This window comes from Phaethon lepturus, unplaced genomic scaffold, assembly GCF_000687285.1.
Source record: "Phaethon lepturus isolate BGI_N335 unplaced genomic scaffold, ASM68728v1 scaffold4654, whole genome shotgun sequence".
Lineage (NCBI taxonomy): Eukaryota > Metazoa > Chordata > Aves > Phaethontiformes > Phaethontidae > Phaethon > Phaethon lepturus.
In genome coordinates this window covers 87490-110013 of record NW_010536839.1, presented here as the reverse complement: position 1 = coordinate 110013, position 22524 = coordinate 87490, and the positions used below count along the sequence as shown (strand labels likewise).

The 22524-nt window shown below is 38.8% G+C and overlaps 1 protein-coding gene across 1 annotated transcript in view; it reads left to right on the top strand.

Moving 5' to 3' along the window:
* Positions 1-22524, top strand: part of FBN1 (fibrillin 1) — a 142735-nt gene that overhangs the window by 50776 nt on the left and 69435 nt on the right. Inside the window, exons 8-15 of the mRNA XM_010286279.1 lie at positions 3209-3367; positions 6709-6867; positions 8199-8339; positions 9129-9248; positions 12748-12873; positions 15022-15144; positions 20052-20174; positions 21457-21609. Coding sequence (XP_010284581.1) covers positions 3209-3367; positions 6709-6867; positions 8199-8339; positions 9129-9248; positions 12748-12873; positions 15022-15144; positions 20052-20174; positions 21457-21609 — 1104 coding nt within the window. The remainder of the gene's footprint in view (positions 1-3208; positions 3368-6708; positions 6868-8198; positions 8340-9128; positions 9249-12747; positions 12874-15021; positions 15145-20051; positions 20175-21456; positions 21610-22524) is intronic.

The following is a 22524-nucleotide window of genomic DNA, read 5'->3' as shown; positions in this document are numbered from 1 at the left end:
ATGATGCTGGTGATTTGGCAGTGCTGTTCTTTCAGATTTTCATTGTGGCAGAGCAGAACCTATCTTCCAAAGGCCAGACCAGGAACCAAAGGACTGTGTGAATTAAATGACTGCCACTGCAGTGCCAAAGCCATGAAAGAATAGTGTTAGCACTTATTGCTTCTGGGAAGCACACAGCCTGCTCTGAGGCTGGTCAAGTATTCAATTAATTTTTTTTTCCCCTCATTTTTACGCAGTAATTTTTTTTTCACTGGCAGTGCTGAATTTCGAGCAATTATTGTCATTTGAGAATCAAATGAAAGGTTTATTTCCTCAGTTTTGGCTTGTTTATTTAAAGGCTCATACACAGTGCCAGCACTGGAGTTCAAGAGAGCACCCTGTGTTTAGTACCTTTGGTAGAAAACCATTTGGGAAAAAAATTAAAAAAAAAAGAATAACATCACAGACAAAAGTACTAAATGGTATTAACTTCCCCAAGAGATCTGGAAGTAGTTTGACTTATGATTCATTTTGAATGGTGCCATTCTATTTCTGCAGGTTGTGAGAAATAAACTATATTTCTTCCATTATCAAGAACAGCATTTTGTTAGATTGGATCCATACTGTACACTTAAAATGCCAGTGGGAGTTGTTTTTATTGTGTCGGATTAATAGCTCCTAAATGGCTGTGGATCATTAAATCATTGATTGCTGCCTGTACTTCATATTTATGAAGGAGATTCACCTCTCTATAAGAAAAATTTTTAGAGATGCACAACTTCCATTTGCTTTTTATAGTTATTGCTCAGTCAGGACTGCCCAACATTCACACACATGTTATATTCCTGCAGTTTTCCAGCCTTTTTAATCCACTGTATTTGTAGGCTGAAATAGTTCAGCTAAAGAGTTGGGTATTTAAATGACGGCAGGCTGTGTTAAGTAATATGCCAGACTACAGGCCATCATTAAAATTTCGACTTTGTGTCCAAGGCAAAACGTGCTAAATGGGAAGCGCTGTTAATTATCTGCAGATATTTTGGATTCGTGTCTAATATGCAGACTGCATACTTGCCATATTAACAAGGACAGAGCCCAAATCTGTATTTGAGCTGGGCAAAACATGTAATCTTGATTTAATTACAACATGCCTGTCTTAAGCGAAAAGCGTTAGCTGAACGTGTTGGTTCTGTTAGAGATGAGGAAGTGCTTCTGGGAAATGTATCCCTTATGGGACTCAAAATGAGCTGCACTGGAGTCAAACATCCAAAGGAAGAACTGGGAGTTCCATTATTACAAACCTTGAAAAATAGAATAGACAAACCAAAGATAATAACTCCTAGAGCTGAAGAGCAGAAACAAGAGCAGGACATCTCAACTCAAGTACATGAAGAATGCTGTGAAGAAAGCTATCCCATACTTCCAGCTAGTATAAATTTGTTTGGTCAGTGTTACTTTTCAATGGCTTTTTATTTTTTTTTAGAGAGGCATATTTTTCTTGAAAGTTATTTTCATGGTGATTTTTTGCCTTTTCAAAATACTGTATTTTTTAGTGAAAAATTTTAAAATATTAAAAACTGAAACAGTAAAAAAGTTGTTTACTGCTGTTCTTGCCCTTATTAGTGTGTTTTACCATTTGGAACAGAAAATGAAAGGAAAAAATTCACTTCTGATTAGGAATATGGAGAGATTTGGCATTTTTCTCACAAACTTACTGTTTTTTTCTGAAAATGATGTGGCTTTTGGATAAGCTCTTACCCCTGTAAGTAGACAAAGATGCTAGCTGTGTCTTTATCTTTTCATGGCACATTGTGTGCTTGCACAGATCCCGTGTAGATCCTTTTCCACTTCTGCCCATTACTGCTTTTAAATGTTTCAAAACTATAACAGATGCAGCAGGGAACAGTTTGCATCAGAGCTTTATTTGATATTTTAAATGGTAGGTTAAGGAGTGTATGTGTTTGGCAGTTTAGTTGGGTACCAGGAGAAAATGGAGAATAGTAATAGAACTGAGTAGATTTTTTTCCTCTGTTTCAGATTCCCATTGTATGATAATATGGGTGAACTAACTAAAGTTTGGAAGCAAAGGCCAACTGACTCTTTTAGCTGTACTGCCAGTAATATCCGCGTTCAGGGTTCCAGCTAATAAAAGGCAGAACCATCACAGACTCTCCCAACATATCACTATATATCAATTTCCTCAAAATAATAAGAAACTTCCCTGCTTTTTTTTATATCCACTAAAATAGCTAGTAAACTTTGGAAAGCACTGTTACAAGACATATGAATCCACCATGCCCTGGATAGCTGAGATGCTATTTCTTTCGGGAATGATGTCTGCTGTTATAAGGTTCTATCTGCAGCTTTTTCCTTTACATTATGACAGCAAATGTTCATGTCTTTTAGAAACAAATTTGGTCTGGTTTTTCGTGGGGCATCAAATCACACCACAGCTTATACTGAGTTTGCCATGATGTGACATATCGTGATATGATTGCTCAGCACTTCAGATTGTATCACAAGATTTATTTATTTATTTATCTATTCATTTATTAAATTTCGCTCCCATCCACATTTTCCCGCCCTTCTCTAAGCTGGGGGATCTCTGTGCAAAGTTGTTAATGCTGAGTGTATGAAATCTGGGACGTGCTCACCCTTTTCAGACAGGAAGCCAGTTCATCTCCATACGCAGTGTGATGGCACCAGTTAAAGCTGTGTTGCTCTTTCTTGCCTGCAAGCCTATATCCTGTCAAATCACTACATGCTTCAGCTGGGGAAGCCATGACTAATGAGAAATGAATGAATGCTTTGAGAGCTGCAATGCTGTGAGTCTATTGCTGTACATCAGTGGTTTTCAAATCAAAGCTTAAATGGAATTAACCTGGTACTATCTTTAATAGAGATGACACTGTAATTTTTCTTGAGAGGCACAGAAGCATGTGTTATTATGTACTGAATACACGGTTCTATTCTATTTTTGCCTCCATTAATTCATTGCTGTTCCATATTTCACTTTAACTTTCTCACAGGAGGTGTTTACACCTGAATCCAGAGCAGTCCAAATATTATCTAGATTTTTTTTTTTTGCCTTTTGTTTTCTGATTGTTGTAATGTTGCAAGTGCTATGTCATTGATAATGTAATCAACCAAGAAAAATGGGACCTTTCCCTTTTGTGAAAGTCACATTCCTCATTGGACTGATTATTATGTATCTATTTCTTTCTCTTGGTAGATGTGCGACCTGGATACTGCTTCTCTTCTCTGACCAATGGGCGCTGCAGCAGCCAGCTCCCCCAGCCTTTGTCCAAAATGCAGTGTTGCTGTGACAGCGGCCGATGCTGGTCTTCTGGTGCAGCCACCGCTCCTGAAATGTGCCCGATCAGATCCACCGGTATGAATCCACCTGCATTCTTATGAACGTGGTTGAACACTGAATTAGGCAGTGATTTTCTTTCATCAGTATAGTTGAGGCTGGAGGGCACCTTGGGAGATACTTAGTCCACCCCCCCTGCTCAGAGCAGAGCCTCCTATGGAGGTTGCTCAGGACCCGCAGGAGGGTAGGGCAAGCAGACATAAGCAAAGGATTTTATCTGTTGCTAATTAGTGTTTTGTAGCCTGGTTATTCTGATCATACCTGATTCAGATTTTGTTTTCAACATCCTCTTGAGGCTCAAGTCACTTCCTCCAGAGCCTTCTACTAGATCCCTATTCCCTTGGCAGTTTCATTCTCATTGGAAAACTGGGGTTTCCTTCCTCTTATATCTAGCTTTCTGAGGTGCCACTTATTTCCTGAAGTTTGACACAGAACATGATTTCTGTCTACTACCAAAATGTGCTGTACTTTATCGCCTCCCCGTGTATTGAGATCCCCAGATGATGTGAGATTTGAATTTAGAGAAGATGGTGAAAGGATTGTGAAACTAACTGTGAGGGAGTGGCAGTTTTTGTGATTGTTTAGGACTGGAGACCTAATGAAATGCTTTAGAAGAGAAGAATACAAGAAACTTAAGGATTGATTGGGGGGAGTTCAAGGGAGGTGCAGCGTTTAGGGAGGAATGGGGGTCATAACACTATAGCAGTGTAACTCTGAAGAAATTGTCAGAGGTCATGTGTGGGAGTGTTTATTATTCTTGTTTTTAATCCTTTGAGTGAAACTGCGTAATACTGGAGCAGAGATCTATGATCAGAACTCTTGGAAGACTCTTCCTGGTTCTGTCACTATCTCATTAATAATATTTAAACATGTTAAATGTCCAAGACTGGCTAGAATAATGCTAACAAATTAGTGTAATCTATTGATGCTTATCTGAAATAGGAAGACAAGGAGAAAGCTTTCAATCTTAACACAGTCCCTGTTTTCTTTACATACTTTCTAATTATTCATATCTAACTGGTGAATAAACTGGATGGAAAAGTGAAGTAATTTGGCCAAGGCCGCAGACTGAGACGTGGTGGAGAAGGAGCTAGAACCCAGGACTTCCTGACTCATAAATCCATGCAAGGTCTTCCAGACCATGGTTACATGCCACTTTTTTTCCTTTTTTTTCCCCCTGACTTGGGATATAAATTGAGACTATAAATTACTTTTTTGAAAAGTGCTTTGAAATTCTTTGAAAAGCCTTACATGTATATAAGGTATTGCTGTCATTATTTAATCAAGTTCAGTTATTCCTGAATGTATCCTGAGAAAGCACGATGAGGAATTTAGAGCTGTCAGTGGCCCAAAGTCTCTCCTACTCTGAAATGGAAATTTACTGCATATAAAGTGGAGCACTAGCTGCATAATGTAACCAAGTGGTTGTATTTTCAATGTGGGATGCAGACCCAGATGTTACTATAAAATAGACTGTTTATTGCTAGAAATTACACATGGAGATTAAAGTTGCAGTAAAAAAGGCTTGCACTGTATTTCTTTGCATAACACGGCAATAATTGTTTATGTGGAATGACAGGGTTTACCATTGACACTATAAATACTCTGGTATCTCAGAGTATAGATACCTGGTATCTCAGGCATCCAGCCATGTGTGTGTTTGATTCTCACCTCAGCGTCCCTTCATGTGTGCTAATTCCATTCAAGCAATGGGCAGCCCCAAGGCCATGACTTCTTTTTGCACTGAAGGTCTAGGCTTCTGGTGGATTGGCTTTGGATAATTGGTTATTACCAATCTAGAGTAAAAAAGAAATACAGTATCGTTTCTTTCACAAAGACTGATCAAGAGAATTGACTGCTAAAGCCACCGCCATTAGCAAACATTTGCATATTGTAATTTGTGTATGCACATACAGAAACACTATTTCTTCTGAACGTCGCTGTTTTATCACAGGTAGACCAGTGATCGAGAGTAGATTCAGCTTACAAATGAATATGCAAAATAGAAAGCTAGGAAAAAACCCCAAATAAACAAAATATAATACATAATACAATAAAATCTTCTTGGTAATGATTTAAAGATTAAAATCACTCTTAAGGAATAATAGAGGGAAATGCAGTGACACATGAAACAAACTGATTACCTAAGGGCATTAAAGTAAGTGCAGAGATGATGATCAGAAAAAGTAGAACTTTAGGCTACCATGTTTATTTAACAAATCCTCAGCGATTCAGGAAGAGCTTCTAATGTGTTTTACAGGTGGAAATGGAAGTGAGATGAAAGTGTTGAAGGCTGAAATATCCAGCTTAGTTCTCCCAACACTGAATTTATTTTTCAGTTCTCATTTTTTATATTGTTTCAGGAATTCATGCATCTCTGTAGCATTTTGTTTTCATTATATAATTCCTCTCTCCTGTTGTGCCATAGGCTTTAAAATTTTGAAGTTCAAAGATACTGGCTGCATAGAATAAGTTATCTGTGTACATGTGAATTGTGGACATGAATTAGGTCAGCTGGAAGTGTAGTCTTTAATTGTGATACTCTGTGTGCATTCTTTGGATCGCAAATTCCAAACCCACACTTCCCAAAGACAAAAGAGTCAGGGGCAGGAGGAAAAGTGGGGCAGTAGGGCAGATGCCACTAATAGAGATAAACAATAGGAGAATGCATAACACTCGGCATAAACTGTGCTTACAGCAAAATAGATCATTTTCCCATCATCTGGGGAGGATGAGCTCTGTGTGGATCTGACTCAGTTTCTCTTTGTCTATGCTCCTTAGACTGCACCTCATTTGGTTTCGCTTTTATTGGCAAACTTCATTTTCACAGGGAAATAGTGTTAGTGTATTCATTCTCTAATTGGTTTTACCTCATTGCTTATATTTCTTTGTTTTAGGAAGTTAACTTTTAAGAAATCCAGTTGAAACTGGGCTTTTTTCCCTGTTCAGTATTTTTCTAACTCTGTGGCAAGCTTTGTATTAAATTAACTTGGGATCAAGTCCAAAAGTCCTTCTTTAGGTAAACTTCCCACTGAGTTAATCAAAGATTTTGACTGAAAGAAGGCTAAGTAGATTAAGATCAGGTCCCCACCTCACTGTTCAATTTCATATTCAGAATGTCAGTTACGTTATCTTTTTATTAGCAGTCTTCTGACAAATAGTATTGACATCTTCCTATGGATGAATGACTCAATTCACAGAACAAAGCTTGTTACTATGAAGAAAACATATAGGCTCAGATTTTCCAGATTATTTAAGGTTTAGTTATTACTAACATGAAACACTGCAAAAAGGGGGAGAGTTGGATTAAATGGAAAGGCTACAAGAGTCTGAAACAGCATTCATTTTTCATGTTTCAGATGAGTATCGCAAATTGTGCACAGTAGCTGCTCTGCTGCCAGCAAGACCTGACCTTCCTCCAGGCCGTCCTGACGTCATCCCTCCACCACTCCTTCCTGGTGTTTACCCTCCTCAACAGCCAGAAATCGTCTATCCATCTCGGGCTCCACCACCTCATGGTAAGAAAGAAATAATAAACTTTCCCTGCACCGTTTGGATTTAGCTTCTTTAAAAACATGCATTTCTCAGGAGCAATGTGTGCCCTTCAGCTGTTGGTATCTTTTGCTTACTTTATGTGGATGTATTGTCCCTGGATATCCTTCTAATCATAGCCTGGTGACCGTGCATGTTACAGCAAGTGTACCTCATTGGTAGTGTTTTCTCCATTAAGACAGGCTTCAAAAATTACTTCCTCACTGTCTGTACTGAGGCCCACGTATTGTAGTGGTTACATTACTGTTATTTTAAGGCTATTGTGAACTTTGCTGTGTGTCAACAATGAGGAGTGTGAATAGCTCTTCGATTAGGTTGTAATAGTTACTTGCATTAAAGAGCTTGGCTGGGTGAAAGCGGTTTATTTCAGGTTGTTTTCCTGTTGTGCTTTCCTCACTCTTGCTTGGTCAGGTAGAAAACGTACCGATAAAAATGCCAGTCTGCTGGACCTTGAGGCTGACCCAATGCGAAGAAAGAACTTTTTCAGTGGTTCGCATGGATAGGTTAGTTTTCTCTAGAGCAAGGAGGAAGCCAGAGTAGAATACCAGTATATTTTTATTCTGTCCCTTGCTCATGGAATTTACTACATGCCCATATAGTCTGCAGTAGTCATGTGCCACCTGAAATCATTCGGCATAGCCACATACTCTTTTGCAAGTAATCACAAGCTCATTTTGCCCATGCTCTGTGCAGATGCAAACAGGCTCCACTTGCACTGGCACCAGCTGAAAGTATTTAGTCTTGGTTCAGCACCAAGCTGAGCTAATAAGCCTAAGAGGCAACGTATGTTAACTCAGCACTGACGTAGCTGCACAGCTTCTGGTCAGCTGGGAGCACAGACAGAGCCAGCTCATGTCTGCCTGCCAAAGACCATATAGGCATACCTTCCAGGGTTGTCCCTGCTCTCCTCTCACTCTGCTGTCTGTGAAAATGGAGATAACTGAACCAGTCTGCCTGCTCTTTGCTACTGTAGGCTTTTAGTAGAGTCCTTACAGTGCCACATACTCACTTGACCACTAGGTATGAGCAGACTCAGTCCTCTTTTGTTCTGCAAAAGAGGAAAATGGGATCAGACTTGCCACAATTAAAAAAATTAGTGGTTGCTATCTGTTTTCAGACAAACCTCTGTAAGAGTCAAAGTGCCATTTACTCCCTCACAGTGCTGATTTTACGATGTAATTCACATTTTGATGGAAGGTAAATGTTGACCGTTAATGGAAAATGCTGGGCAAGTTGCAGGTTACCAGAAATTACTATGATGAACTACTAAAATGTTTTTCCAACCCTGTTATTTCAGTGATCTTGCCGGTGAACTTCACTGACTATTGCCAACTGTTCCGACACCTCTGCCTTAATGGGCGCTGTATTCCCACTCCTGGAAGCTACCGCTGCGAGTGCAACAAAGGATTCCAACTGGATGTTAGAGGGGAATGCATTGGTATGTGGTTTTCTGCTGTAAATCACAGATGGGAATTTTGCTTTAAAGAAAAAAAATTTCTTTTCTACACAATGTAATAACTCTGAGTTCTTAAATAAAACATCCCCCCACCATAAAAACCCCAAAAGCAACAGTAAATAGACTTCCAAGAACTAATTGCTTTCAACTGCAAAATTATTTTTACAGCAGTTTTGCCTTTGAGACAATGTTTAACAAATCATGTAACTTGCCACAAAATTATACAGAAGTTCTTATTCTACTAACCTGTGACTATAATATGTTTATTCATGATTGAAAATGACCTCTTTAAAATGCTACCAGCTCATTGAGTATGCAAGAGACCTATTCTTAAAAAAAAAACCCCAACCAGTCATGATCTCAGGCTTAGTAAGATTTAGAAGTCCTCTTTCAGCTCATCAGGAATATCTTATTGGGCTCTTAAGGCCTTTAATTTTGGAATTCAGCAAGAGCTTGATGATAGGAGCAAGGATTAGCTGTCTCTTACATGCAAGATTTTGCTTCTGTCAAAATCTGTGTCTCCAGTGGGGCTGGGAATGTGGAGGTGTGGGATTGAGCATATGCAATATCCCGTCTTGTTGAATACTCCTTTTTCCCAGCTCCGGCTTAGCTTAGAACATGGCATCCTTTTACTGGGAATTCAGTGGTGTCCCCTTTCCTTTCAGCTTGAAGCACACAATTTCTCCAAGTATGAAACAATAAAATACCCCTACAGACCTGAGTAACTTTCAACCAATGTCTTAATAAAAATATATTGTCTGTGTTTTGCAGATGTTGATGAATGTGAAAAGAATCCATGCATCAGTGGAGACTGTGTGAACACCCAGGGATCCTACATATGCCAGTGTCGTATAGGATATCAGAGCACGCCAACTAGAACAGAGTGCCGAGGTAAATTATGATTTTACAGCCATATCTGTACCATTGTATACATACTAGGAGGGAGAACAGTTTTTAAGCAAAATTTAACAGCTGTGTTAAATATGAGGGCTTTTTAAAAAAAAGTAAATCAGATATGGTAGTAAAAATGATTAACCTGCCTGAGGTGGCTGTTCACAGACTGGATTATGAAGAAAGATGTTTTGTCTTGTGCTGAAAGTATCTTGGCACCATTTGTGGCTTTGAAGTGGAAGAGACATCTCTTCTCTCTCTCTCTCTCTCTCTTTTTTTTTTTTTTAAACTATTGAGACTTTTTTTTGTGAGGATCTCAAGGACAATTAAAGGACAATTAAGCATCCCTTCTTTGGAGCAATCCTTTACCTATAAAAGACTGTTAAAAGACTGAGAAATGTGGGGGGAAAGATAGGTCTTCCAGTGGGTAAATACAAGACTACAGTGCCTGTGTGTTGTCCCTGCCCACTGTCAGAGAAAGAATTAAACATAAATTACAGCAATGAAAACTTAAATAAGGTATGGAAAACTAGAGAAGCACTGGGAAGGTGTAGATGGGGAAGCTGTAGAAACCCCATTGTTGGTGTCTTCAAAGACTAGGCTTAACAGTAGTCCTGATGGTCTTCATCCTGTCTTCCTATGAGAGTGGGGAATGTGTAGTTCCACCGTGGTCAGCCCTCTGTCAGGGTTCTGTGGCTCCCAGACTGTCTTGGGGTGGGAATTTGACTGTAAAGGTGGATACAGTCCTTTATAGTTAAATCATAATGAGAGACTTCTGGCAAGAGAATGAATGACTGCTTTGACATTCTGTAAGAAAAGAAGCATCTGAATAAAACAGGATGTTTGAATGCTCAGAGTCCCAGCTCGTCTTCATATTTTCCTTTCTGCACTAAGAGAAGGGTTCCTTGAGCATGCACTTACTCTGAAGCACAGAGTTTCTAAAAAGTGAGAAGAAAGCTATCTGTATTAGTGTGCAATTTTTTTTTTTCTTCCCTTTGTGAATCAGAAAGGTATTTGTGGTGCAGAAGCTTACTCCAATCCAGGAGGACATGCAGAGCCAGCACGACTGCTGCATGTTGCTGGGAGTATTTGACCTAATTGCTGCCAAACAGCCATGTTGCGGAAGCATCTTCATAGTTCAGCTGACTAGTGGTGAAGGAGTGCTGAAGTGGAGTCTCAGCGGTGATGAATTTACTCATGAGTCATTTTTGTCACACGCTTTTAATTTGACTGATTCATTACACAAACACATGGTTGTCAGAAGCCCAGTAGCTTAATGGCATTAAAGTGTGGTCACTTAGCAGTTCCTTTGCAGTCTATGGAACTGTGCTTGCTTGACAGGCAGTTCAGAAGATGCTATGATGTGCAGAATCTTTGTTTTCTGAAGGAATTTTTAGGAACCAGTTTAGAGAAAAGGAAAAGGCTAGTGGGGTGCCTCTGGCAAAATATGCATGTAGCACTGGTGCCTGCCAAAATCAGCATTTGCTGTAAAGTTACTTTGCATGACTACTTTGTATGTTGAGGTTTTCTTTTTTACATACACAAATGTGACTGTGCTGATATGCTTTTGCAAATGTATTCCTTGCATCTAGTCTTGAAAACGAAGTCTCCACAATGACGAGATGTTTATCTATGCCTTACTCTGAGGTTCCAGGGGAGATTCTTTTTCTGCATGATGAGTCTGATAGGTGACTGATTAAACACTGCAGTCTGCATCACAAGCTACTGATTCAACTGTTACTAGGATCCCTTATAATTCTAGTAGCAGTTTGGCTGAATGAATATCCTAACTGGAGACACAGATGAATAAGGTCACATTATGATTAGTGATCAAAACAAAAAATGCTTTTCAATTGCAGAAGAGGGGGTGTAAAATGGACCTCAAAAAAGGTGAAATTTTATGATGATTAGCTATGAATGTATGGGAGTCAAAGCTTTAATAGCTAAGTGCTTCCTATAATCTACCCAATATTACTGAGAGGAGGAGGTCAGACCTTACATGGAGATGGCAGCAATTACAGACATTTCAGCGAGAGGGGAGCTTTGATTTTTGCAAGTTTCTCTGAGGGTGGAAAAAATAATCCACAATGTTATTTCATAATTTGAAGATTAGAAATGTAACATAAACTAGTGGTAGGTCTCTGGTCAGCTGTGTGTACGTAAAGAACAAGAAAATTCTGTGCTAATTTTCTGCACAATGATTTGGATGGCATCAGACGCGTAAAAGTACAAATTCTAAGGAACTCTAAAAACTAAAAGGCCAGAAATATCTTGAGATGCTGTAGCATTTCTGCCTGTCCTAAGGAAGGAAGCTGATGGAATAGCTGAAGCCAGGCTCAAGTACAACCGAGTGCCGCAAACGTGGAGGGAAAGGGACTGAGCAGAGAGAAAACTCACTTCTATGCATTGCTGATCGCTGATGCTTGTTTATCAAATGAGAGGAGGTTTATCAAGCCTGTATGCTTTTGCTGGAAATCAAGAGGGCTGCAAGCTGCCACTGCAGTGAGCTGTCACTTGAGCAGCTCTTGCCTCTGCTGGCCTGGTTGCTTACTTGCAGAACAGTTATTTTCAGGGATTTCTTAGCACCTTCCCAAAAGTACTGCACTGCTAAAAAGGCAAATACAGGTTCACAGTTTCAAGAGGGATCAGTTTCCCCTCAGATGGGTGTCTAGAGAGCAGCGGCATTTGGACGGACACCCTGTGCTCCGCTTCTTCCTCAAGTGCAGCAATGTACTCCTGTGGAGAAGATCTGGGGAAGGGCACCTCCGGGATATTTGGGAAGATAGCGTCATTGCTCGATAGATAGGTCTGCATGGGCTGCTTGTGATCTCTGTGAGCAGAGTCCCCTGTGTGCAGGAATCTCTGGGAGATGATCCAGGCCTTGATGGAGAACACTGAGCAATCTGAAAAATGTCTAGACAGTCTGTCTCAGCATCTCCTCTCCCCTCATTTGGAGGAGAGGGAGAGCTGCCAGCCTCGTGTGATATCACTATTCAGGTCCTCCAAAGCACTTGCCAAGCACCTCCTGCAGAGAGGGGGAAATGAGGAGCTGATGTTTGAAATATAAAATAAGCAGGAGAAATATCTTCTGAGGTGGGAAAGTCTGGAACTTTTCTGTTATCTTACAAAGCAGCAGCAAAAGACAAGCTTCCCTGTCTTTCCTTCAGTAGTTAGCTATTGTTAAGTTAAACTTCAGTAAAAATATTTTCATGATTAACAGAAATGCAAGAAAACAATTGAAAGGGTCTGATTCTTGTTTGAGCAAGCTGCAGGGTAATGTTCACTGAAATTCTTTCACAGCAACTTGAAATTTCAAGCTGATGAACATTTTCCATCCCCATAATGTTTGGTTATGGAAATCAAAATAAATAATTTTTCAGGTGAATATAGTTTCCTTGTAGGGTTAAAAACCTAGGGGGAGGTGAAATGGGAAAAATTACTCTTGAGTATAAAAAAGAAAAAACCCAAAATGTTATTTTTCTTTTTGGTTGGCTTTCAGACATTGACGAATGTTTACAGAATGGTCGTATCTGTAATAATGGACGATGCATAAATACAGATGGCAGTTTTCACTGTGTGTGTAATGCTGGTTTTCAAGTGGCAGCTGATGGGAAAAACTGTGAAGGTAAGACTTTTCTGAAGTTACGCCCTATCAGTAATTACAGTTGGAAGAAGTTATTCACGTCAATGAAAAAGAAAAGGACCTCTGGTTTGGGGGGAAGGAACAAGGAATCAAATTTCTAAATACCTTTTGCTGTATCTGGGAGGGCAAGTAAACTGTCTTTTGCAGCCAGTTCTGGAGCCTTGGCTTGGCAATCCTCAACGGAGTGTCTGTCCAGCAGGAGAAATAGCACATACCACTATCGCAAATTGCAGTTTCTTTGGTGGGAGTGGTACGTTTTAAAACAGAGCACAAGTCACATGCTGCCTGATTTTACTGTGTGTTTAACAGCATGCTTTATGGGAACTTACTGGGTGACTAGCAATGTGTTTTATGTAAATGCAGTCTGGTCTGACCCATAAAAACTGTTTTAAGAAAAATTTGTAAACATAATTGATGTGTTCCTACCTCCCAGACCTTTAGTAAAGGGGGAAAAAGAAGAATGTTCTTTATCATGCTTCCCAAGGTCCTTGGGAGGGTTCCCAATGATCTATTCATACGTTAAAGGAATTTCAAGCACTGTTCTTAGAAACATTTTTGGCAGAATATTATCTCAGTGATTCAGCTCAAAGACTTAATGCCAAAATTCCTGGTTGGGATAGATACATGATTTTTTTTTTTTAAATCATAAATTATTTTTGTCTGACTTAGCCTGTAAGTAAAAAGAAAACACACCATGTCTAGAAGTGTAATTTCTGTCCAAGACAGCTGCAATATTAAGGAAAATAGCATGATTCCGAATATATTGTAATGTCATTATGATCCAGTGATTTTATGTGCTGGTAGTGATTCTGTTAATCCTTCGTAGAGACAGACATTTTAAGACTCTGTTTTTCCTGACTCTTTTTTAGATACAGTTTAGCACTATAAGCTGCTTTTTAAATATCTTATTATGGAACTATATTGACTAAATATATTTGGAAATGAATATATTTTGGAAAAAAACTCGAATCCGATTTCTTCCTTTCCCACCAAATACCATGTGCTAATAGTAATAAGAACCAGGACATCAGCAGTCTGGTAAAACATTTTTAATTCCATTGCGTATGTTGCCAGAATGTCTGTTGCATCCACTTATGAAACAGTTTCATCTCTGGCACTGTAATGCATTGAGTTTTGTTCTTAGGAATACATGTGCACACACACTAATCAGTAAAGTGGCATTGTGCCATACCTTAATGTAACTCTGCATAGTCCTTTAGATGAAACTGGTAAATAGTCCTGATGTTTTTGGATGTAACGTCCAAAACTGATTTCATTTGCACCAGGACAAAATAAAGACTAAGAGGATATAAAAGCTTACTCAAATCAAGCACAGAATTCTCTGTCCTTTTTTTCTTTTTTTTTTTTTGATGGTGTGAGTAACTGTGCAGGGTTCAGAATAGCAGTGTCTCAGACCTCCACCTTTTCCTATTTGAATCCTTCATCCTATGCCATTAGGTCAGAAGGTGAATAATGCCAGTAGGAAGTTGTGAGCTTATGATTAGTAAGTACCCTCCTATGTGACCTGTCATGCTGAATCCAGGGAAGGAGTAGGCTTTCTTTTAAATACGAGTTGATTATGAAAGTGCCCACAGAATGCATGCTTGAACACAGTGCTGGGAATTCTCCCACATCATAAATCTTAGACTCATCCAGTGGAGGTTACACAAGTTTTTACTCCAAACACAAATGCCCACTCCTCCCCTTTCAGGTGTTCTTAGTAACATAAAACTATGTTCACCATTCCAGTGGGAGCCTGCTTCTAACCTAGCTTGTATTTACATCAAGATTGCAAGCCCTCTTCGATTACATACCTTTCTCACTTTTTAATGTTTTTTACCAACTGGCAGTTCTTAAACTGTCCAGTTTCTCATCTGTTTTTCATTCTCTTTGCTCTTTTTGGATGCATACCTATATGTGTTAATGGTTCATTATGAAAAAAAGGAGTCATTGCTTTGACACATCCTCTAGGACAGTGCGGTATGTCCCATCGTATGTTTCTGATTATCATACACCTCTGACAACTGAGAAAGAAATTAAGGTTCATTTTTTGGATATAACTAGTAAGAGTTCTTTTACTTAAACTTTATGAGCATTATGTCTATTATTTTCATTATCTATCATTTTCAGATATGGATGAATGCAGCATAAGGAACATGTGCCTCAATGGGATGTGCATCAATGAAGATGGCAGTTTTAAATGCATTTGTAAACCAGGGTTCCAGTTAGCGTCAGATGGACGCTATTGCAGAGGTGAGCACAATAAATTACGGTTTCCCAAAGCTTGTGAGTCACACCCCTCTGGTAGTTTCAAGAATCTCCTTATTTCCATACAGTGATCCTTGGGGACAAGAAATACTGGGCAGAGCTCTTGTCAGATATGCTTTTTTAATCAGCTAGAATGATTTGTCATTGTGCAAGACAGTACTCTGTCTTCTCCACAGTGTTGAGCAACTGCCCTAACCAGCCAGTGGGAAGTATTCTTTGATCAAGGACTGTGTGATCTGACACAGTTAAACTCCATGTTTTTTTGCCTATGAGGTCTTCTGCAGTTTGGCTCCAGTATATCTCACTTTTTGTGTTTGGCATTTTAAAGTTTTCTGCCTTTGGCCACCCAAACATCCTGGCTTATTGCCACCTTTGGGTTTTTCTCCCAGTCGTGCCTGGGTGTTCCTAGTCAATACAGCATGTCCGAGGAGTGCCCAGCACCCCATGTGACCAAGGTGCAGAGATGAGCACTACAGCAAGATTTGCTTCACTCGCTCAGCAATACACACTGTGGGAGACACTGCAGCGGTCTGGTTGCTAGTTAGGTCCTCATAGTTTCTGTTCAGTCCTGTCAGGAAATGGAAGTTTTGTGTGTATAAATCGCCATGTTTCAACAAGTTTTATAGGCACAAAGCAGAAGTCAAAATAAGGAATAAATAAGTGCTGGGCCAAGTTACTTACGGTTTTTGTTTGGAAAAATTTAAAATCTTTTAACTCTTGGAATCAAGGCAGAAAAAGTGCTTGCTTACACTTTGGCAAATTTTAAAAATGTCACACTGAATTACACAGCAGCATCTTCCTGTGGACCCATAACAAAAGTAAATATTTGAATAAATAATTTGGTTTTGAGTTACTGACATGAAAAGGTCATGTCAGTAAAACATTAATTTGGATCCTGTTGCTTCTTGAATGCTGTACCAGTCTTAGATCTCAACTATGTGGTGTCTCGACTTAGACTTCAGATCCAAACCAGGCCAATAAATCCAGTAAAACATCCAGAACTTCTCTTGCATTTGATGACTTTTGCACTAGGTATGCAGGACAGGGCTACCCAGCCTTCAGGTGGGGGAATCATGTATTTCTAATGAGAGATGACACCATTCTTGCTTTGTAATAGGGTGGTTTTGACTGGGAGAATGAAGTGTTCTTTAGTTTCTCAAATTAACAAACGTGCAGATCAATACAAGTGCCTCCTTAGTTTAATAGCTACTGTCTGTGTTGGCTGAAGCCTTCACACACTTAGAGCAATCAGCTTTATTTCCGTTCCTACCTGTTTTCCAATTGGTAGGTGTATGTCTGTGCTTTGCCAAAGCTTATTTTCTAGCTTGTCCGTGTGTGGGATGGCAGCAAGACTCGGTCTCAGACTTCGCAGGGAAGAACTCTATGCCCATCAGGCCTTGGCACATCAGCCAGTTGTTCCCAAAGACCACTGGCTGCTCTCTGTGTTGTTTGCAGGAATGTGGCTCACTGATGCAAGCTCAGCCCAAGTGCTTGTCTTGATTTTTGCCTTGAGCATCTTCTGGTATTTCTCCTTTTTTTTCTTTTTTTCTTTTTTTCTTTTTTTTTTTTTTTTTTTTTTTTACATCAGTCTGTGCACTGAAATGCCATCCAAGAAGATGGTATGTAAATTGCCTCAGACTACTTAAAAACCAATGATACTCAACTTCACAGCCTCTGTTACATGCCTCCTGGCTAAGCAGGAGTTTGGATACAGCCAAAAAGGGGTTTCTGGCCCTAGAGAAATGTTACTTCTGTGCATCAAAGGAAGAATATTTGAAAATTATCCAAAATTGCAGGCAACTCGACTGATTCCTACTGAAAGTTGGAACAGATCTTATAGTAAAATGAAGGATTTCTCCCACTGCTTTTCAACACTTACAGTAAGCCTTGTTCTCTATGAATGAGCATGCAAACATTCATATGTGTTAAAATTGCTATTAGGTCAAAATCAAACCAGATTTTGAGACCTTGACACCCAAATTACACTTTTCCCCAACTTCATATTCGTCTCCTTTCTTCCACTTGCCCAAAGTATCATGAAATAATTCCCAGGAATGTAGTAGCTAGAGAGAGCACAACTCTCTAGTAGATGTCTCCAGTCATGTTAGTAAGCGTTTAAAAGATTAACCTTTAATAATGTCTTTTCCTGTACATTTTAATGTTTATCCTTATCAAGTCCTTTCTGTACACACCACATGTACAGAGTAAATAACTTCTGTCCTACAGAATGGTTAGCTATTGAAACACTCATTGTTCACACTGTATATCTTGAATTTGTGAAGTGAATGGATTAAGATCTTACAGAAGCATAAAGACTAAACTCATGCTTGCACATGCAGTTAGTGCTCGTGCATATTGGGAATGTGTGTATGCACAAACTGACATTTCTGCAGCAAATTGGCTACCTGCCTGAGCAATTTTGATACGGAGTTGAACATGTGTTTTTGCCAAACTCTTTAGGGGATCAACAAAGGAATATAAGAATTGCGGTGTGCAAAACATTGTTCCTATAAACATCTCATTTGATGCACTCTAGGCTGAATTTTGAACTATGAAGAAGAATTTCTAACCCAAAGTTGGCGATACTGTAATTGACATTTAGTTCCATAAAACGGGAATTTAAGTGTAAGTACAGGGCATATGCTTGGCTGTCTGGTAAAAAATTCCACACAGACTTTATGAAGTAACATGCCAAAAAAGAATGTTACACTGTAGTCTTGTGTATTCCCTGTAATACAAGACATACTAAACTTACTGATCATTAGCTTCTTTTACTGATGGTTTGCTGATGATTTTTCAGAAATCATTACCTCAGGCAGGCAGAGGTTTAAAGCATTATTTCTGTTCCATACATTGTTTTGTCTTTAGATGAAACAGGAATTCCCCAAATTGAAAGCTATTGCAAGGCAACTGAAAGTGGCAGTTTAGTAGTCTGAGTAAATTTTTCCTGGTTAAAATTAGAGGACTTAGTGTACCCAGCTGGCACTACTGAGCAAGCTAAGCATAAAAGGCAAAAACTCATTGGACATGGAGAATGAGTCCATTAGTTGGTTTTCCAGAACCAGGTTGAGGAGGTATTCTGGCAAAAGTTAGAAAAACGAGTATTTTTTGAAGTTGTCCAAGTGGTGACTTTTACCACAGAAGAGAGCAGAGCCTTGTCAGGGTTAGAAATTTGGACTTTATGCCTATGTGTGCAGTTGATATATTGGGTGGAATCTCAGCCCTGGTAAAAGCAGAGGCTTTTTACCCTATCTTTACTGGAACCAGGTTTTCAGCTGATGTGCGCAATTCTAAGTGACCCACTTTAACTTTCTATAAAACATCTATAACGGTATTTTCAACATATTTGTTAAATCAGTGCAAAAGAAAATGGATTGCACATTTTACCAATTACTAGCTTACAAAATCTTTTTTAAAAATGAACTACAGGAAAAGGAAAGAAAGTTACTTAGCCTTTCTGTTTCTATAAGTAACCTTAAAAAAGGAAAGTTAATTTTTTGTTTTTTGCTTTTTGTTTTTTTAAGGAGAACTTGTATTAGTCAAAGGACTTCAGTGTTGTCTAACAAAATAACTGTCTACACTGTTAAATAGTATGGGCACATTTTGAAGTCCCAACTGTTTTTCCTTACACTGAGTAAGGACTAAATTTAAAGTGGGAAAAGCATTTAAGATTTGTCTGAAATGGAACAAAAGATTGCAGGATGAAGTAGAAATGAATTGAGCCCATGTACTTAAATATAACTTCTATTTTAAAATGCAGTTTGAAAAAGGAATCTTGGATCATACAAGCCATGTTTTATGCCAAACAACACAAACTAAGTAAAACACAGAGGTGTTTCACTCTCAATTTGCCCTTTTAAGGTCAGAAAAAAGGAAATTGTCACACACGCTGTCTCTTGTATATATTATGGAGAGTTGTTACGAAGTGATTATTTTATAAAGGTTATACATACTTCCAAACAATATTTTAAACACTCCTTTTTTAATCACTTGTAAAATAATGGCATGTTCTCTGTGTATAGAGAATGATCTTACCATTAAGATACACAGCCTGTATAATTCTTTTTACTAATTTAACATCCCTTTGTGATAGTCTAATATTATAAGGCTTCATTCTTGTATTTCATTGCTAAGGGCCTTATTGTTCAATGTACCATTGTTGGGCAAAGATGGTAGCTGGTGCTCAGCAATTGCTCAGGGCTCAAATCATTAACAAATTCCTTTCAAGACTGGAGTGCCGTCTGTCCATTGAAAGTTTATAAAATGGGCTGTAATGAGCATCCAATAGGAAAACCCAATTGTCATGCAGATCACCAGAGAAACACTACGTGCGGGCAGGGTCTGACTGTGGACATTCAGATGTGCTTCCAAAAACTGAACCCACAGCAGGAGGAAGGGAAATTCTTTGGTGGCTCTGTGAAGGCACCTCGTAGTGGGTGTGAAAGATTCAATTTGCTATCTGGACTGATTTCTTAGAGCATGAACTAACTGTTAACACAGAAAGGGAATGCCCTGTCACACACTACAGAAGTCCTTTGTCTTAGCAGCCACAGTTTTCTTCTTCCTCTGATTATGTTTTGCCTGAATGACCCTTAAATTGGAATATGTACCTCTTAGGAACAAGTTAGGAAAATGTAGTCCCTTTTTGCTCTCCAAGGAGGGCAAAATTGTTTTGTTCTCTTTATTTCTTCTGAATTTTACATTTTCTTCTTCCATTTCCCAGAGTGAATTAATCATTATTCTTAATAAAATCTTTACTTGAACTAGTTTCCATTTACACTGTATTTTTCTATAGGAAACATTGAAAATAAGCCGCACAAATGCAAGTTGCAGCCAGGCATTGAACACTATGTAATTTAATTTCTAATAAAGCCCATTCTGTTCTCCCACAGACATCGATGAGTGTGAGACAGCTGGAATATGCATGAACGGGCGCTGTGTGAACACTGATGGTTCTTTCAGATGTGAATGCTTCCCTGGCCTTGCAGTAGGACTGGATGGACGTGTTTGTGTCGGTAAGACAAGCTTAATGTGTGGTGACTCACAATTAACCAATGTTAAGGCATTAATGATAGACTGATGGACAGATCAAGCTTGAGTGTACAATTTACCATTTTTTCATGGATTGGTGGGTGGTAGTTATAGTGGATACTAATAACTCTGGGATATTTACTGTAATAGCCCATTTTGCTCTTTTTTCTTTTCCTTTGCATTTAAAGAGAAAACAATGGGCCAGATCACAAGGTCAGGTAGACTATACAGCATAGTGCTGTTGGAGGTAAGTAGTGCTGTATCAGTTTTGAGTAGGTGAGAATTTGCCCCATTTCTGTCAAAGTAAAATTCTTAATTTGTCACTAAGCTTAAAGATTTAATTATTCTTTCACCTCTTTTTAAAGTGGGACGTAGATATTTTTTCACTTCTGGCTGTTTCTCTACAAGCGAAAGATGTTTGAGGTGTTTGATTTTAAAATTCTAATGTGTCTGACAGCCATTAGGGGCCAGTTTTTAAAAAGTGAGAAATGTCACCCCTGGACCCAAAAAGATAAATGTTTTAAGTCTTACACACCAGAATAGCATTACTGACTTTTTCTTTGTTTTTTACAAGCCAAGAAAGATTATTTTTTCTTAACAACAGCACATTTTGTGACCTTTCCCTTATGCAAGTTTTTTTCCTCATTCTGCCTTTTTTCAGATATAAAATGAAAACAAAAGCTTTACTGTGGCCTTAGTGGGCTTAATCCAGGGTGTTGCACTAGTGGTGATTTTAGCTTTGATGAATCAGAGACAGCTAACAAGGTTGGGAGGGGGAGACAAAATACTTGTTAAAATCAAATCAGTCCTCTAACTCTGAGAATAAAGTAAACAGTACTGAGGTTTTTTTGGAAGTTTTGAGATGTACTTGGTTCTAGCTCCGAAATCCTGCTGCTGGGCCTGTCAAGTTACAAGTGAGTAATGTCCCTGTCACATAGCAGAGACTTTGTCCCTTTTCCTCATGGCTTCTTGCTAGTTCAAGGTTAAGTATTGATTGGTCCCCTAGTAGTTCACTAACGCATGTTAAGTCATTAAATGCAGTAACTAATTTGTATGTCTGAACTCTTAAGAGCATGAGGAAGAAGAATTTCCTGTCCTGAGGAGAGTGAGGGTATAGGTGGCTGAAAAGCATAGGGAAATGGTGAAAGATGTTTTCTTTTGACAGCTGTTTTACAATGTTTATGACACCAAAGACAGATTTAATACTTGTTGTAATTTATGGAAGTGTAGTTGGCTATGGCAGGATTAAGAGATGTCTTTCCTCAGATACACATATGCGAAGTACGTGCTATGGTGGCTACAAGAGAGGACAATGCGTGAGACCGTTAACTGGTGCAGTTACAAAATCAGAATGCTGTTGTGCCAGCACTGACTATGCCTTTGGGGAGCCATGTCAGCCCTGCCCAGCGCAAAATTCAGGTACGGCACATTTACTGGTACATGTTCTAATCTAAGCTTTATGTTGACAATCTGTTTTTAGAAGGGTAAAATACAGTTTTGTATTAACATTGCGCCCTAAATCAGGAGGATTAAATTGTCATATAACATGTTACATATTTTAAGCAATCTGCTATTCTGCATGTTGGAGGAGTACAGGGGAGAATTTTTTGAGGCAACAGTAAATGTCAATATCTGGGTCCAGAGTTGTTACATGCATTAAAACAGATTTTCCAACAACAAACTCTGGTAGATGTGGATAACAAAAAGTATAATTTTGACCTCAAGTTATTCATGGAAGTATCTTGAGTAATTCATATATTCAAATCCTTATGTACATCTGTCCGTCAGATGTTTGCTGCCTGAATTCTATATCCTTGAAGTGATCTGAAATTGTTTATACAGTAACTAGCCTTTCGACAGTCAGTGCAAAAACAAACATCCGGTTAAGTTGGTTGAGAGTACTTGAGTATCTCACCAAAATCCCTACCAAGCAAAGTTGTCTGGGACATAACTTCTCTCTAGCAAGAAAGCAATCCTAATCAATCTCATGGGCAGAATCTGCTTCTAGGAAAGTACTTCTTCCAAGACGACTGTGCTGACAAAGTCCTTGTCATGAAGCCAGTAAATAGAGAGACCCTGGTTTCTTAGAGATGACTGACTGCAGGGAGATCGTTTGAAGCCCAACTTTGTTGAGTGATTCTTTTCACTTAGCAAATTTGTTGTTGAATGTAAACAAAATATGCCATTTGATATGTAGTTCAAAAGCATCTCATACTAACATGGTATCTGCTTTGTAGGCAAAAATAATTCTGGATTTATTTTTTAAATCTCAGTTCTAACTGATAGCTTTATGAAAAGCATTAGGGAAACAAAACCAATTGGAGCAAATTAGAC